The sequence below is a fragment of the Lepidochelys olivacea genome, assembly GCF_965140295.1.
Source record: "Lepidochelys olivacea isolate rLepOli2 genome assembly, chromosome: 1".
Classification (NCBI taxonomy): Eukaryota; Metazoa; Chordata; order Testudines; family Cheloniidae; genus Lepidochelys; species Lepidochelys olivacea.
Window position 1 is genome coordinate 1,544,218 of NC_140411.1, and position 17,548 is coordinate 1,561,765.

Sequence of the window (17,548 nt, forward strand, 5' to 3'; positions counted from 1 at the left end):
GCTTCATGGGTCCAGTTACCAGCAACTAGAAATGTGGCAATCCAATGAGTTAATGAGTTGTACACAGAACAATTCCCCAGTTTGTCAGGCTAACACAGCACAGTAAGGCCAGTAAAGGATTTAATGTCGCTTTGACTGCCCAGTAAGTGATTCAGGAAAGAGGGCTCAGCACCATGTCATCAGCCAGCTCTGCATGGAGCTCGGTCTGAGAGGCAGTGCACCAGGAGAAAAATTTAGTCCCTTTACGAGTAAAGACATGGAGTAGCCTGTCCCGGATCTGTTTGGTCCTTACCCCGTGGATGATGGGGTTTAGCATGGGGGGCACCAGGAGGTACATGTTGGCCATGAGAACATGGAACTGCAGGGCCACATGGTGGCCAAAACAGTAAGTGAGGGAGGAGAAGAGAGCTGGGATATAAAAGGGTAGGGTGGCACAGAGATGGGAGCTGCAGCTCCCCAAAGTCTTAAGTCGGGTGTCCTTTGTGGGGAGGCTGAAGATGGCCCTGAGGATCTGGATATAGGACATGGCAATAAAAATCATATCCAGACTGGTCACCCAGATTGACCTTGAGTTGTAGTAACTACTCAGAGAAGCCTGTAAGATGAAAGCCTCAGTGGGCTCTCCCCAGGCAAACTCCCTCTGTTAGCCTCTCTGCTGTTCGCCGCTCCACTGGTTCGCAGCTGACTGGCTTTTTATAACAGTCAGGCCCACTCAAGGCTCACCTGGAACAAAGCACTCCCAATTCGCACTTTTCAAACAATCAATCAAGCACATGGTCAAACTGTCAAACTGTCCCCACAACAGACACTCAGATACTCACCAACACAGCCTCCCTAATGCAGCCCTTTGCGTACCTCCTCTCAAACAGATCCCAGGCAAACTCCCTCTGTTAGCCTTGTTAATATTGTTAATATGAGACACTCAATTCACTACGGGAGGCTGTTCTCATGGATGAAGCAGATTGGTCACTCTTCACACACTGAGAAATGACATTTTCATTAGTCAGAAAAATGAATTATGAACAACTGGCCCTACTAATGCCAATTATATATTTGAATATGCGCCATATGCTATTGTGCTCCATGCGTCAGTATATCCTACATGCCGTGTTGTGGGAAATCTTAATAGGCACTAGCAGGAAACCTGAGTGTAGATACTGGTTAGCCCTCATTGTTCCTTAATGCAATGAAACCAGGCAAGAGAGTCCATACTGTAGGGAGATCCCCATTCACACAGTTGCTCAAAATATGAGAAGGGAAAAAATCCAAACCTTTGCCAAAACAAAGACAACGTTCGGAGTTCTAAAGAATGGGATGGGGAATAACTTGCTCTGGACATGTGCTCAGCTTTGGTCACCCAGTCTCTATCAAAGGTACAGCAGGTAGAAAAGGAATTTCTGGAGATGTGAGAATCAGGGAGGATGCCCTATGTAGACAGACTGAAAAGTTTGGGACTGTTTAGTTTAGGGAAGAGACAAAGAAGGGGGCATATGATACAGGAGAACAAAATAAAAAAATGAAACGGATGACATTCAAATAGAGAAACAGAGAACAGTTCCCAACCAGTAATATCTGTAGGTACTTAGAATCATAGAATCATAGAATATCAGGGTTGGAAGGGACCCCAGAAGGTCATCTAGTCCAACCCCCTGCTCAAAGCAGGACCAATTCCCAGTTAAATAATCCCAGCCAGGGCTTTGTCAAGCCTGACCTTAAAAACCTCTAAGGAAGGAGATTCTACCACCTCCCTAGGTAACGCATTCCAGTGTTTCACCACCCTCTTAGTGAAAAAGTTTTTCCTAATATCCAATCGAAACCTCCCCCACTGCAACTTGAGACCATTACTCCTCGTTCTGTCATCTGCTACCATTGAGAACAGTCTAGAGCCATCCTCTTTGGAACCCCCTTTCAGGTAGTTGAAAGCAGCTATCAAATCCCCCCTCATTCTTCTCTTCTGCAGGCTAAACAATCCCAGCTCCCTCAGCCTCTCCTCATAACTCATGTGTTCCAGTCCCCTAATCATTTTTGTTGCCCTTCGCTGGACTCTCTCCAATTTATCCACATCCTTCTTGAAGTGTGGGGCCCAAAACTGGACACAGTACTCCAGATGAGGCCTCATCAATGTCGAATACTTAATGCTTTCAAAGGGCTAATTACCCAAAGATGAGACAAATTATCAACAACACTTATTGGGAGGAATATTTGTGACAGAAAAATGGGATTGGAAATTGGCAGTATATTAAGAAGAGTTAATTAGACAGCTAAAAAGTCACATTTTTTTTTTAATTCAGAAGGAGGAGAAAGCTACCAGGGGAGAGGCTGTTCTAGACTTGATTATGACAAATAGGGAGGAACTGGTTGAGAATTTGAAAATGGAAGGCAGCTTGGGGGAAAGTGATCATGAAATGATAGTGTCCATGATTCTAAGGAATGGTAGAAGGGAGAACAGCAAAATAAAGACAATGGGTTGCAAAAAAGCATTCCTTAGCCAACTCAGGGAGCTGGCACATAAAATCCCATGGGAAGCAAGTCTAAAGGGAAAAACAATTGAAGACAGTTGGCAGTTTTTCAAAGAGACGTTATTAAGAGCACGAGAGCAAACTACTCCACTATGTTGAAAAGATAGGAAATGCAGCAAGAGACCACACTAGCTTTAGCATCATTTAAAAATATAAATCTATCTAAAAACATAAAAACATATTTTCAAATTAATAATAAATTTAATTATATTATGGTCACCATTACCAAGCGGTCCAGCCGTATTCACCTCTTGGACCTGATCCTGTGCTCCACTTAGGACTAAATCAAGAATTGGCCCTCCTCTCGTGGGTTACAGGACCAGCTGCTCCAAGAAGCAGTACTTTAAGGTGTCAAGAAACTTTCTCTCTGCATCCCATCCTGAGGTGACATGTACCCCGTTGATATGGGAATAGTTGAAATACCCCATTATTAGTGAGTTTTTTTATTTTTATAGCCTCTCTAATCTCCCTGAGCATTTCACAGTCACTAGCACTATCTTGGTCAGGTGGTCGGTGGTATATCCTACTACTACTGCTGTAGTCTTATGATTAGAGCATGGAATTTCCATCCATGGAGATTTTATGGTACAGTTTGATTAATTTACCAATTTTATTACATTTGATTCTACTCTTTCTTTCACTTATAATGCCACTCCCTCACCAGCCCGACCTGTTCTGTCCTTCCGATATATTTTGTACCCTGGTATTACTAAAAAGAAAAGGAGGACTTGTGGCACCTTAGAGACTAACCAATTTATTTGAGCATAAGCTTTCGTGAGCTACAGCTCACTTCATCGGATGCATACTGTGGAAACTGCAGAAGACATTATATACACAGTGACCATGAAACTATTTTCATCGGATGCATACTGTGGAAACTGCAGAAGACATTATATACACAGAGACCATGAAACAATACCTCCTCCCACCTCACTCTCCTGCTGGTAATAGCTTATCTAAAGTGACCACTCTCCTTACAATGTGTATGATAATCAAGGTGGGTCATTTCCAGCACAAATCCAGGGTTTAACAAGAACATCTGAGGGGCCGGGGGGGGGGGGGTAGGAAAAAACAAGGGGAAATAGGCTACTTTGCATAATGACTTAGCCACTCCCAGTCTCTATTTAAGCCTAAATTAATAGTATCCAATTTGCAAATGAATTCCAATTCAGCAATTTCTCGCTGGAGTCTGGATTTGAAGTTTTTTTGTTGTAAGATAGCGACCTTCATGTCTGTCATTGCGTGACCAGAGAGATTGAAGTGTTCTCCGACTGGTTTATGAATGTTATAATTCTTGACATCTGATTTGTGTCCATTTATTCTTTTACGTAAAGACTGTCCAGTTTGACCAATGTACATGGCAGAGGGGCATTGCTGGCACATGATGGCATATATCACATTGGTGGATGTGCAGGTGAATGAGCTTCTGATAGTGTGGCTGATGTGATTAGGCCCTGTGATAGTGTCCCAGGAATAGATATGTGGACACAGTTGGCAACGGGCTTTGTTGCAAGGATAAGTTCCTGGGTTAGTGGTTCTGTTGTGTGGTATGTGGTTGTTGGTGAGTATTTGCTTCAGGTTGGGGGGCTGTCTGTAGGCAAGGACTGGCCTGTCTCCCAAGATTTGTGAGAGGGTTGGGTCATCCTTCAGGATAGGTTGTAGATCCTTAATAATGCGTTGGAGGGGTTTTAGTTGGGGGCTGAAGGTGACGGCTCATGGCGTTCTGTTATTTTCTTTGTTAGGCCTGTCCTGTAGTAGGTGACTTCTGGGAACTCTTCTGGCTCTATCAATCTGTTTCTTCACTTCCGCAGGTGGGTATTGTAGTTGTAAGAAAGCTTGATAGAGATCTTGTAGGTGTTTGTCTCTGTCTGAGGGGTTGGAGCAAATGCGGTTGTATCACAGAGCTTGGCTGTAGATGATGGATCGTGTGGTGTGGTCAGGGTGAAAGCTGGAGGCATGTAGGTAGGAATAGCAGTCAGTAGGTTTCCGGTATAGTGTGGCGTTTATGTGACCATTGTTTATTAGCACTGTAGTGGCCAGGAAGTGGATCTCTTGTGTGGTCTGGTCCAGGTTGAGGTTGATGGTGGGATGGAAATTGTTGAAATCATGGTGGAATTCCTCAAGGGCTTCTTTTCCATGGGTCCAGATGATGAAGATGTCATCAATATAGCACAAGTAGAGTAGGGGTGTTGGGAACGAGAGCTGAGGAAGCGTTGTTCTAAGTCAGCCATTAAAATGTTGGCATACTGTGGGGCCATGCGGGTACCCATAGCAGTGCCGCTGATCTGAAGGTATACATTGTCCCCAAATGTGAAATAGTTATGGGTAAGGACAAAGTCACAAAGTGCAGCCACCAGGTTAGCCGTGACATTATTGGGGATAGTGTTCTTGGCGGCTTGTAGTCCATCTTTGTGTGGAATGTTGGTGTAGAGGGCTTCTGCATCCATAGTGGCCAGGATGGTGTTTTCAGGAAGATCACCGATGGATTGTAGATTCCTCAGGAAGTCAGTGGTGTCTCCAAGGTAAAACCTAGATTTGTGCTTGAAATGGCCCACCTTGATTTTCATACACATTGTAAGGAGAGTGGTCACTTTGGATGGGCTATTACCAGCAGGAGAGTGAGCTTGTGTGTATGGTTTTATGAAGGGGGTGGGGGTGAGAAAACCTGGATTTGTGCTGGAAATGGCCCACCTTGATTATCATACACATTCTAAGGAGAGTGATCACTTTAGATAAGCTATTACCAGCAGGAGAGTGGGGTGGGAGGAGGTATTGTTTCATGGTCTCTGTGTATATAACGTCTTCTGCAGTTTCCACAGTATGCATCCGATGAAGTGAACTGTAGCTCACGAAAGCTCATGCTCAAATAAATTGGTTGGTCTCTAAGGTGCCACAAGTACTCCTTTTCTTTTTGCGAATACAGACTAACACGGCTGTTACTCTGAAACCTGGTATTATTGTGTCCCATTGATTATCCTCATTCCACCAAGTTTCTGTGATGCCTCTTATATCCATATCCTCCTTTAATATGAGGCACTCTAGTTCACCCATTTTATTATTTAGACTTTTAGCACTGATATAAAAGCACTTTAAAAACTTGTCTCCTCTTAGCTGTCTGCCATTACACAATGTAATTGAACGGGATTCTTTTTTATTTTACTGTTTTATTTGATCTCTCAGGTGTATGGATATTTTTTATTGTTTCAAAAAAGGCAAATGAAATATTAGGTTGCATTATCAGAGGTATAGTATGACAGTCACTGTAGTTCATATTACTGGTCTACTCAGTGCTGGTTAGGCCTCAGTTGCAGTAGTGTATCCAATTTTGGTCACTGCTGTATAGAATCATACAATATCAGGGTTGGAAGGGACCTCAGGAGGTCATCTAGTCCAACTCCCTGCTCAAAGCAAGACCAATCCCCAACTAAATCATCCCAGCCAGGGCTTTGTCAAGTCTGACCTTAAAAATATCTAAGGAAGGAGATTCTACCACCTCCCTAGGTAATGCATTCCAGTGTTTCACCACCCTCCTAATGAAAAAGGTTTTCCTAACATCCAACCTAAACCTCCCGCACTGCAACTTGAGACCATTACTCCTTGTTCTGTCATCTGCTACCACTGAGAACAGTCTAGAGCCATCCTCTTTGGAACCCCCTTTCAGGTAGTTGAAAGCAGCTATCAAATCCCCCCTCATTCTTCTCTTCTGCAGACTAAACAATCCCAGTTCCCTCAGCCTTTCCTCATAAGTCATGTGTTCCAGTCCCCTAATCATTTTTGTTGCCCTCTGCTGGACTCTTTCCAATTTTTCCACATCCTTCTTCTAGTGTGGGTCCCAAAAGTGGACACAGGACTCCAGATGAGGCCTCACCAATGTCGAACAGAGGGGAACGATCATGTCCCTCGATCTCCCGGCAATGCTCCTACTTATACAGCTCCAAATGACATTAGCCTTCTTGGCAACAAGGGCACACTGTTGACTCATATCCAGCTTTTCATCCACTGTAATCCCTAGGTCCTTTTCTGCAGAGCAGAAGGTTAATGCTCGATCATAGAATCATAGAATATCAGGGTTGGAAGGGACCTCAGGAGGTCATCTAGTCCAACCCCCTGCTCAAAGCTGGACCAATCCCCAACTAAATCATCCCAGCCAGGGCTTTGTCAAGCCTGACCTTAAAAACTTCTAAGGAAGGAGATTCTACCACCTGCCTAGGTAACGCATTCCAGTGTTTCACCACCCTCCTAGTGAAAAAGTTTTGCCTAATATCCAACCTAAACCTCCCCCACTGCAACTTGAGACCATTACTCCTTGTTCTGTCCTCTTCTACCACTGAGAATAGTCTAGAACCATCCCCTCTGGAACCACCTCTCAGGTAGTTGAAAGCAGCTATCAAATCCCCCCTCATTCTTCTCTTCCGCAGACTAAACAATCCCAGTTCACTCAGCCTCTCCTCATAAGTCATGTGTTCCAGACCCCTAATCATTTTTGTTGCCCTTCGCTGGACTCTCTCCAATTTATCCACATCCTTCTTGTAGTGTGGGGCCCAAAACTGGACACAGTACTCCAGATGAGGCCTCACCAATGTTGAATAGAGGGGGACGATCACGTCCCTCGATCTGCTCGCTATGCCCCTACTTATACATCCCAAAATGCCATTGGCCTTCTTGGCAACAAGGGCACACTGCTGACTCATATTGAGCTTCTCGTCCACTGTCACCCCTAGGTCCTTTTCCACAGAACTGCTGCCTAGCCATTCGGCCCCTAGTCTGTAGCTGTGCATTGGGTTCTTCCGTCCTAAGTGCAGGACCCTGCACTTATCCTTATTGAACCTCATCAGATTTCTTTTGGCCCAATCCTCCAATTTGTCTAGGTCCTCTGTATCCTATCCCTGCCCTCCAGCGTATCTACCACTCCTCACAGTTTAGTATCATCCGCAAATTTGCTGAGAGTGCAATCCACACCATCCTCCAGATCATTTATGAAGATATTGAACAAAACCGGCCCCAGGACCGACCCCTGGGGCACTCCACTTGACACCGGCTGCCAACTAGACATGGAGCCATTGATCACTACCCGTTGAGCCCGACAATCTAGCCAACTTTCTACCCACCTTATAATGCATTCATTCAGCCCGTAGTTCTTTAACTTGCTGACAAGAATACTGTGGGAGACCGTGTCAAAAGCTTTGCTAAAATCAAGAAACAATACATCCACTGCTTTCCCTTCATGCACAGAACCAGTAATCTCATCATAGAAGGCGATTAGATTAGTCAGGCATGACCTTCCCTTGGTGAATCCATGCTGACTGTTCCTGATCACTTTCCTCCCATGTAAGTGCTTCAGGATTGATTCTTTGAGGACCTGCTCCATGATTTTTCCAGGGACTGAGGTGAGGCTGACTGGCCTGTAGTTCCCAGGATCCTCCTTCTTCCCTTTTTTAAAGATGGGCACTACATTAGCCATCGATGACCGTAGCGGTCCCTTCTCACCTTGTTGCTCTATGATTCTGTGATGTAAAATTCCAAAATAGACCGGGACTTAGTCACACACAAGTCTTTGGGCTCAATCCAGGGATAACTGGGAGAAATGTAATGGCCTGTGTTATACAGGATGTCAGACTGTATGGTAGAATTGTCACTTCTGGCCTCATACCTTATGAATCTATTCATAAAGAAAGGCGATCAGCCATTTATATTTACTCTGTGTCATAACACACAAACAAGGAAACATTCAATTACATTGAAAGTCTGAACATATTATATTGAGAAAAGAAAATTGTTAACATAATACTTATTTGACCTGTGGAACTCCTTGCCACAATCATTATTAGAGCAAAGACTTTAGCTGAATTGGCCATTGTAGGTGGTTCTGGTGTCACCACTATTAAGAAGACCTCATTTTCAGTTGCTTATAAGTTTGCCAGAATTTAAGAGTTTGTACTGAAATTTTCCATGCTGGGTGTCTGATTCTGGTGGAATTGTTTCTTCAAAGTTTCAGGCATAATGGTTCAGACAACTTTTCAAATGAAGCTAGGAGAAACATGTCTTGCCCATATTGAAATGGTCTTGCAATAGTTCCAGTGAGGAGCTCTAGCACCTCCACGTTTTCCAGCAGATAAAATTCTGGCAAAAGCCACCCCACTCCCATCCCCCTCACACACACTGCCCATTAACAGCCAGAGCCCTGAAATGCAAGAGGAGGGGGTGAAAGTCTCTGTGCATTAACAAACAGCTGGTTCCTGAGGTCTCTGCTCTGTTCTCACTCCAGGTGGACATTTGCCTCAGAATTTGGCCTTGTTTTGTACCTCTACTAACACCTTTCATCCTGAAGGCTCTACTGTGCCACTGAAATGCAGCCACCTAAGGGCTGAAGCCATCAGCCGGGCCCTAGATGTTGACAGAAAAGAGTGATAATTTTGCGAGTGATACTGAAGCAAAATCATCCCTTGTGGCAAGGGTCCCGACATGTTTAATAGCTTCTCATAGCAGAAAGGACCAAAGACCTATTGCGTGTCCCATCACACCCACGTTGCACTTGGTTTGTCGAGCAGGTGAGCTCCTCAGCAAGAGATGTTTCAGAGTAGCAGCCGTGTTAGTCTGTATTCGCAAAAAGAAAAGGAGGACTTGTGGCACCTTAGAGACTAACCAATTTATTTGAGCATGAGCTTTCGTGAGCTACAGCTCACTTCATCAGGTGCATTCAGTGGAAAATACAGTGAGGACCCATTTTTTCATGTTCTGTGTTTATATAAATCTCCTCACTGTATTTTCCACGGCATGCATCTGATGAAGTGAGCTGTAGCTCACGAAAGCTTATGCTCAAATAAATTGGTTAGTCTCTAAAGTGCCACAAGTGCTCCTGTTCTTTCAGCAAGAGATGGGTACCTGTGAATCCTGAGTTGGAAGTGTCTTCTCTGGGAATCCCCCTCAGGTAGCCGTGTCGCACACCTCTCTCACCCCAGCATCTGCAGCAGCATCCCACGCTGAGAGCCGACACAGGGGTGTGCACCGTTTATAATAGAGCCCTGTGCAATCCCAGGGGGTTCACTCAGCCTCGAGGGGAGAAGCAGCATTTGGATGTAAACAGGCTGGACTCCGGAGGCACTGTAGCCAATGTCTCTCTTTTCCATGTCTGCGATTCTGTGTTCTTTATCCACCTTTAGGAGTAAACAGTAATTAAGGGACCTTCTGACTGGGTAATGAGAACTCTTGGGCTCTGGGCTGAGTCAGAGAGCAATTGGCTGCTTTGTGTATTTGTGTATAATTAAAATTTATAGTTGATTGGTAAGAAAACAAAGGATAATGCCTTGGTCTCCATAGAGCCTGATACCAAGTAAATGGCCAGGATGGATGAGTAGAGAGTAGACAGACAGATCTGGAGAAAGATGTCTGAGGGGAGACACTAGCAGTTTTTTTAAGGTACACGGGGCTATTGCTCAGTAATTCTCATCAGCAACTGTTATCATGCTGTGCACCACCTTTCATTGAAGGATCCTAAAAACACCTAACAAAGGAAAGTCACTATGAACATATCCCCGTTATACAGATAGGGAAACTGAGGAACAGGGAGACATGAGTTTGCCAAGATCACACAGAGATTGAGTACCATTATGACAGACAGAATCTAGGAGCCCTGACTTCCCAGCCGTAACCACAGTCTCTCCATTATGAAACGGGAAATGGGCACCCCCTCTGGCATATCCCCATCCTCTCAAGGAGAATCTGAGGTTTTCAGAACCAGGTGGAGATCGTGAGTTCCCGCTCGTGGGAAGTGTGAACTCTGGGACTCCACTTCAGCTCCCACTCAGAAACCTCCCAGCGCATCACAGTCACTGGGGTCACTTTGTTGAAGAGATGCAGTAAAATCAACATGGAGTTAAACTTTTTTCATTTTAGTGTAGTTCCCATTTGTGAAATTAAATGAAACCATGTTGGGCCACTCAGGTGTTTTCCCTGCCATAGGGATGTTAACCTGAATTATATGATGGTCACTACTACCAAGCGGTCCAGCTATATTCGCCTCTTGGACCAGACCCCGTACTCCCCTTCGGATTAAATCAAGAATTGCCTCTCCTCTTGTAAAAACAACGAATGTGACAGATTTTTATTACCAATTTGCCAGAGGCATCAGGTGATTAGGCTGAGGCATCAGGATTGTTAGGGGAGGAGATAAAGGAGCACACTAAGAGTTTAAATTTTAAAGCTTTATTAATAAAATAATAAAATAACAGCGGTGAGTGCTGGGAACGCTTCCATGTTACTTAGAGGAAGAAAGAAAGTCTTAGTGCCCCAGCTCTAACCCACTTTTATACTTACACAAGCATGACCTGAGGCTGGCCAAGCCTAGGTATAACGTAAGAAGAAGGGTGGGGGAAGGGTGGCCGAGAGTTTTGTTTTGTGCACAAGCCGTTTAGGGTTTGCTGTTGATTTGTAACTTGCTTTGGCTTTTAGGAGGGTTTTTAAATTTTGGGTGTTTTGTGGGGTGTTTTGTTTAGGGACCTTTGTTTTTTGTGCTTTTCGTACCAGTTTAAACTGTTTTTTGTGGCCTCTTTGCTTTCCCAAAACACATCAGCTCCAGGGACGTGAGACTTTTCTTTTCCCCTTGCTGGCCTTCGCCGTCTTACTAATTTTTGCAATTTTTGCAGTTCTGCTCAGCTTAGCTCTTCTTTCTCATGGCTGACTGGGGTTGGGTAAGATATGAACGCAGCTGCAAACTTCTTGTTGAGTGCCGTGACCTTGGATTGGGGCCAGCATCTTATCTTCGGACTAAGTTAGCCAAAGTGTCGAGTTAACCTGTTCTCTGCTTTTTTCCTCCAACTTCGGCCTCTCACAACCTGCAAAGGAATCTTCCACTTCACACTTACACCTTTAACCCTTCCCAAAATTCCTTGTGATGCCTGCAACAGCATTAGCAACATACAATGCTGATTTTCCTCCCCAGGGGACTCCCTGAGGGAGGGGACCATTGGGTTGTAACACCCAGTGGCACCTTGGAGACTAACAAATGTATTTGGCATAAGCTTCCATGGGCTAGAACCCACTTCATCAGATGCATGGAGTGGAAAATACCAGAGCAGGTATAAATACATGAAAAGATGGGAGTTGCCTTACCAAGTGTGAGATCAATCTAATGAGACAATTCAAATAACAGCAGGATACCAAGGGAAGAAAAATAACTTTTGATGTGGTAAGGAGAGTACCACATTTCAGATAGTTGACAAGAAGCTGTGAGTAACAGTAGGGGGAAATTAGTATGGGGGAAATTAAGTTTAGGTTTTGTAATGACCCGACCACTCCCACTCTTTATTCAGGCCTAATTTGATGGTGTCAAGTTTGCAAATTAATTCCAATTCTTCTGTTTCACGTTGGAGTCTGTTTTTGAAGGTTTTTTTGTGAAGAATTGCCACTTTTAGGTCTGTTATTGAGTGACCAGGGAGATTGAGTGAATGGGAATCTGGGAGGCAGTGACCATGAGTTGGTTGAGTTCAGGATCCTGACGCAGGGAAGAAAGGTAAGCAGCAGGATAAGGACCCTGGACTTCAGGAAAGCAGACTTCGACTCCCTCAGGGAACGGATGGCCAGGATCCCCTGGGGGACTAACTTGAAGGGGAAAGGAGTCCAGGAGAGCTGGCTGTATTTCAAGGAATCCCTGTTGAGGTTACAGGGACAAACCATCCCGATGAGTCGAAAGAATAGTAAATATGGCAGGCGACCAGCTTGGCTTAATGGTGAAATCCTAGCGGATCTTAAACATAAAAAAGAAGCTTACAAGAAGTGGAAGGTTGGACATATAACCAGGGAAGAGTATAAAAATATTGCTCGGGCATGTAGGAATGTTATCAGGAGGGCCAAATCGCACCTGGAGCTGCAGCTAGCCAGAGATGTCAAGAGTAACAAGAAGGGTTTCTTCAGGTATGTTGGCAACAAGAAGAAAGTCAAGGAATGTGTGGGCCCCTTACTGAATGAGGGAGGCAACCTAGTGACAGAGGATGTGGAAAAAGCTAATGTACTCAATGCTTTTTTTGCCTCTGTCTTCACTAACAAGGTCAGCTCCCAGGCTGCTGCGCTGGGCATCACAAAATGCGGAAGAGATGGCCAGCCCTCTGTGGAGATAGAGGCGGTTAGGGACTATTTAGAAAAGCTGGACGTGCACAAGTCCATGGGGCCGGACGAGTTGCATCCGAGAGTGCTGAAGGAATTGGCGGCTGTGATTGCAGAGCCACTGGCCATTATCTTTGAAAACTCGTGGCGAACCGGGGAAGTCCCGGATGACTGGAAAAAGGCTAATGTAGTGCCAATCTTTAAAAAAGGGAAGAAGGAAGATCCTGGGAACTACAGGCCAGTCAGCCTCACCTCAGTCCCTGGAAAAATCATGGAGCAGGTCCTCAAAGAATCAATCCTGAAGCACTTGCATGAGAGGAAAGTGATCAGGAACAGCCAGCATGGATTCACCAAGGGAAGGTCATGCCTGACTAATCTAATCGCCTTTTATGATGAGATTACTGGTTCTGTGGATGAAGGGAAAGCAATGGATGTATTGTTTCTTGACTTTAGCAAAGCTTTTGACACGGTCTCCCATAGTATTCTTGTCAGCAAGTTAAGGAAGTATGGGCTGGATGAATGCACTATAAGGTGGGTAGAAAGCTGGCTAGATTGTCAGGCTCAACGGGTAGTGATCAATGGCTCCATGTCTAGTTGGCAGCCGGTATCAAGTGGAGTGCCCCAAGGGTCGGTCCTGGGGCCGGTTTTATTCAATATCTTCATAAATGATCTGGAGGATGGTGTGGATTGCACTCTCAGCAAATTTGCGGATGATACTAAACTGGGAGGAGTGGTAGATACGCTGGAGGGGAGGGATAGGATACAGAAGGACCTAGACCAATTGGAAGATTGGGCCAAAAGGAATCTGATGAGGTTCAATAAGGATAAGTGCAGGGTCCTGCACTTAGGACGGAAGAACCCAATGCACAGCTACAGACTAGGGACCGAATGGCTAGGCAGCAGTTCTGCGGAAAAGGACCTAGGGGTGACAGTGGACGAGAAGCTGGATATGAGTCAGCAGTGTGCCCTTGTTGCCAAGAAGGCCAATGGCATTTTGGGATGTATAAGTAGGGGCATAGCGAGCAGATCGAGGGACGTGATCGTTCCCCTCTATTCGACATTGGTGAGGCCTCATCTGGAGTACTGTGTCCAGTTTTGCACCCCACACTTCAAGAAGGATGTGGATAAATTGGAGAGAGTCCAGCGAAGGGCAACAAAAATGATTAGGGGACTGGAACACATGAGTTATGAGGAGAGGCTGAGGGAGCTGGGATTGTTTAGCCTGCAGAAGAGAAGAATGAGGGGGGATTTGATAGCTGCTTTCAACTACCTGAAAGGGGGTTCCAAAGAGGATGGCTCTAGACTGTTCTCAATGGTAGCAGATGACAGAACGAGGAGTAATGGTCTCAAGTTGCAGTGGGGGAGGTTTAGATTGGATATTAGGAAAAACTTTTTCACTAAGAGGGTGGTGAAACACTGGAATGCGTTACCTAGGGAGGTGGTAGAATCTCCTTCCTTAGAGGTTTTTAAGGTCAGGCTTGACAAAGCCCTGGCTGGGATTATTTAACTGGGAATTGGTCCTGCTTTGAGCAGGGGGTTGGACTAGATGACCTTCTGGGGTCCCTTCCAACCCTGATATTCTATGATTCTATGATTCTATGATTGAATTGTTCTCCTACTGGTTTTTGAATTTTATAATTCCTGATGCCAGATTTGTGTGTGTTTATTCTTTTGCATAGAGACTGTCTGGTTTGGACAATGTACATGGCAGAGGGGCATTGCTGGCACACAATGGCATATATCACATTGGTAGATGCGCAGGTGAACGAGCCCCTGATGGTGTGGCTGATGTGGTTAGGTTCTATGATGGAGTCCCTTGAATAGATATGCGGACAGAGTTGGCAACGGGCTTTGTTGCAAGGGATTGGTTCCTTGGTCAGTGTTTTTTTGTGTGGTATGCGGTTTCTGGTGAGTATTTGATCCTGAGGTGAGATGTGGAGCAGGGGCTGGGCATTGGAGGAAGTAATTGGGCAGAAGGCAGAGCCCCAGGGGTCCATTTAACAGAAATTAGAAAGGTGGCACCCCGATGAGTTAAGGAGTTGAGCACAGAATTATTCCCCCAATTGTCACACTGACACAGCACAGTAAGACCAGGAAAGGATTTTATGTCTTTTTGACAGTCTAATAAGTGACTCAGGAAAGAGGAATCAGCACCATGTTACCAGCCAGCTCCACACAGAGCTTAGTCTGAGAGCGAGAGCACCAGGAGGAAACTTTAAAGTCCCTTTATGAGTAAAGAGATGGAGCAGCCTGTCCCGGATCTGTTTGGTCCTCACCCCATAGATGATGGGATTCAGCATGGGGGGCACCAGGAGGTACACATTAGCCATGAGAATGTGGAAATGCAGGGGCACATTGTGGCCAAACCGGTGTGTGAGTAAGGAGAAAAGACCTGGGATGTAAAAGGTTAAGATGGCACAGAGGTGTGAGGCGCAGGTCCCAAAAGTCTTGATCCGGGCATCCTTTGTGGGGAGGCTGAAGATGGCCCTGAGGATCTGGATATAGGACATGGTGATAAAAAACACATCCACACTGGTCACAAAGAATACCACAAAAAGGCCGTAATAACTACTGATGCGGATGTCACCACAAGCCAGCTTCACCATGGCCATGTGCTCGCAGTACAAGTTGGGGATGATGTTGGTTCTGCAATATGGCCACTGCCTCACCAGAAGGAGAAAGGGCAGTACAAGCATGCCTCCACGCAGCACCACGGCGAGGCCGATCTTTGCCACCACAGAGTTTGTCAGGATGGTGGAATGTCTCAAGGGATCACAGATGGCCACATAGCGATCCAAGGCCATGGCCACAAAGATCCCAGACTCCATCCCTGAGAAGCAGTGAATGAAGAACATCTGGATGAGGCAGGCACTGAAATTGATCTCCCTGGAATTCAACCAGAAGATGCTCAGCATTTTGGGCAGGATGGAGGTGGAGAGGACCAGGTCAGTGATGGCCAGCATGCAGAGGAAATAGTACATGGGCCCATGGAGGCTCGTCTCCCTCTTCACAATGAACAGGATGGTGAAGTTCCCCAAGATGGCTATAGCATATGTGATGCAGAAGGGGATGGAGATCCAGACATGGGCCGCCTCCAGGCCAGAAATGCCCAGCAGGATGAAGGTGGAGGGGTTGGTGAAGACAGTTGTGTTGGATTCTGACATGGAGTAGGGGAGAAGGTGTCCAACTCTAAGGCAGAACCGTGTCTTCTGCATGTTCTGTACATTCACTGGACTTTCTGTATGTCCCCAGGGTCTCAGGTGATGGTTGCAGTATAAATTCCTAGGTGGAGAGAAAATGTGAATATAAGACAATACATGCACAACTGGAGGCTGGTCTCGGAGAAACAGATTGGTCGCTCTTCAGACACTGAGAAGTGACACTTTCATTATTCAGAGAAATGAATTATGAAAAAACTGACCCTAATAATGCCACTTCCATATTTGATGGTGCTCCGTGCATCAATAATTCCTACACAAAGTGGTGTGGGAACCCTTAATAGGCACCAGCAGGAAACATGAGTATGGAAACTAGTTATCCGTCATTGTTTTGCAATGCAGTGAAACCCAGGCTAGAGAATCCATTTTATAGGGAGATCCCCATTTACCCAGTTGCTCAAAATCTGAGAGTGGAAAAAAAAAAACAACCTGTGTGAAGACATCTACTGGGAGAAATATCCCAGGTAAAACATACCTCAGGGAAAAGACTTGGCATCAGTGATATCAGCTCAATGGAAACACCTGCTGATTCACAAAAGTGGCCAAAACAAAAGCAATGATCGGATGCCTACGGAATGGGATGGAGAATAACTTGCTCTGTACATAGCCTCAGGTTTGGTTTCCTAGTCTCTATAAAGGATATTGCAGATAGAATGGGGTTTTCCAAGAGGCTGGGAAAATGGGAGAGGCTGTGAGATGTGGACAGAGTGAAAAGTCTGGGACTGTTTAGAGAAGAGACAAAGAAGGGGGTGTGTGATAGAGGAGAGGAAAATTTAAAAAAATGGAGCTGATTACATTCCAAAAAATGGAGCTGATTTAGTTGGGGATTGGTCCTGCTTTGAGCAGGGGGTTGGACTGGATGACCTCCTAAGGTGCCTTCCAACCCTGATATTCTATGATTCAAATGGTCAAACAGAGAACTATTCCCAACCAGTAATATCTGTAGACACTTCGTGTTTCACAAGAGCTAGTTCCTCAAAGCTGAGGCAAAATATCGGAAAAAAATAGACAGAAAACTGGAAAGGGAAAATTGGAATTCAAAAAGAAGCATTTATTAGATAGCTAGAAAGTCACAATTCCATAGTCAAAGAAGTGGACAGCTTTGGATAAACACCTGGTTCAGTGACAAAGCGAAGACATTTTTGGTGGGGGGTGGCGGGGGGAAGAAGAGCAATATATAACGCATGGAAAAAAGAGAAATAAATAGCAAATAATACAAAATTGAAGTTGTGAATATTGATCATGGACATTAAAGACATGAGGGAAAAATTCATGTGTGGCAGGCCTCACAATAACAAAGGAGGTTGTTCAGTATATTAAGAACAAAAGAAATCCTAGAAAAGGTTTAGGCCAATTCCTAGAGGGAGAAAGGAAAAGTGTTAAAGTTGCAGAAAAGGTAGATGTGTTCAATAAATATAGTTGTTCTGCATTTGGAAAGAAGCAGTATGAGGGACTCATATCACGTGAGGTGATGAAACACTTTTCAGTCCATTAGCAGTCAAGGAGGGAGTGAAAGAGCATTGACAATAGAACCTTAGAGATACGAACACCAGGGTTACGAACTGACCGATCCACCACAAATCTCATTCGGAAGCAGAAGTAAACAATCAGGCAGCAGCAGAGCCAAAAAAGAGAGGCAAATACAGGGCAGGTCTGTGTTAAACATAAACTATTAAAAAAGAAAGGGAAAGTTTTAAAAAAAGGTTTGACAAG

General features: G+C 45.0%; 2 protein-coding genes across 2 annotated transcripts in view; one reads left to right on the forward strand and one right to left on the reverse strand.

Annotated features, from left to right (window-relative positions):
- The window catches only part of LOC311514552 (olfactory receptor 52K2-like), a gene marked incomplete at both ends in the record, with an annotated part of 64,584 nt that overhangs the window by 24,072 nt on the left and 22,964 nt on the right, over positions 1 to 17,548 (forward strand). The window lies entirely within an intron of this gene.
- Positions 152 to 15,832, reverse strand: LOC311512935 (olfactory receptor 52R1-like; the record flags this gene model as incomplete). Its single annotated transcript, XM_084614401.1, has 3 exons — positions 152 to 205; positions 293 to 408; positions 14,821 to 15,832. 3 exons carry the CDS (start codon positions 15,830 to 15,832, stop codon positions 152 to 154), a joined length of 1,182 nt encoding a protein of 393 aa, XP_084470527.1.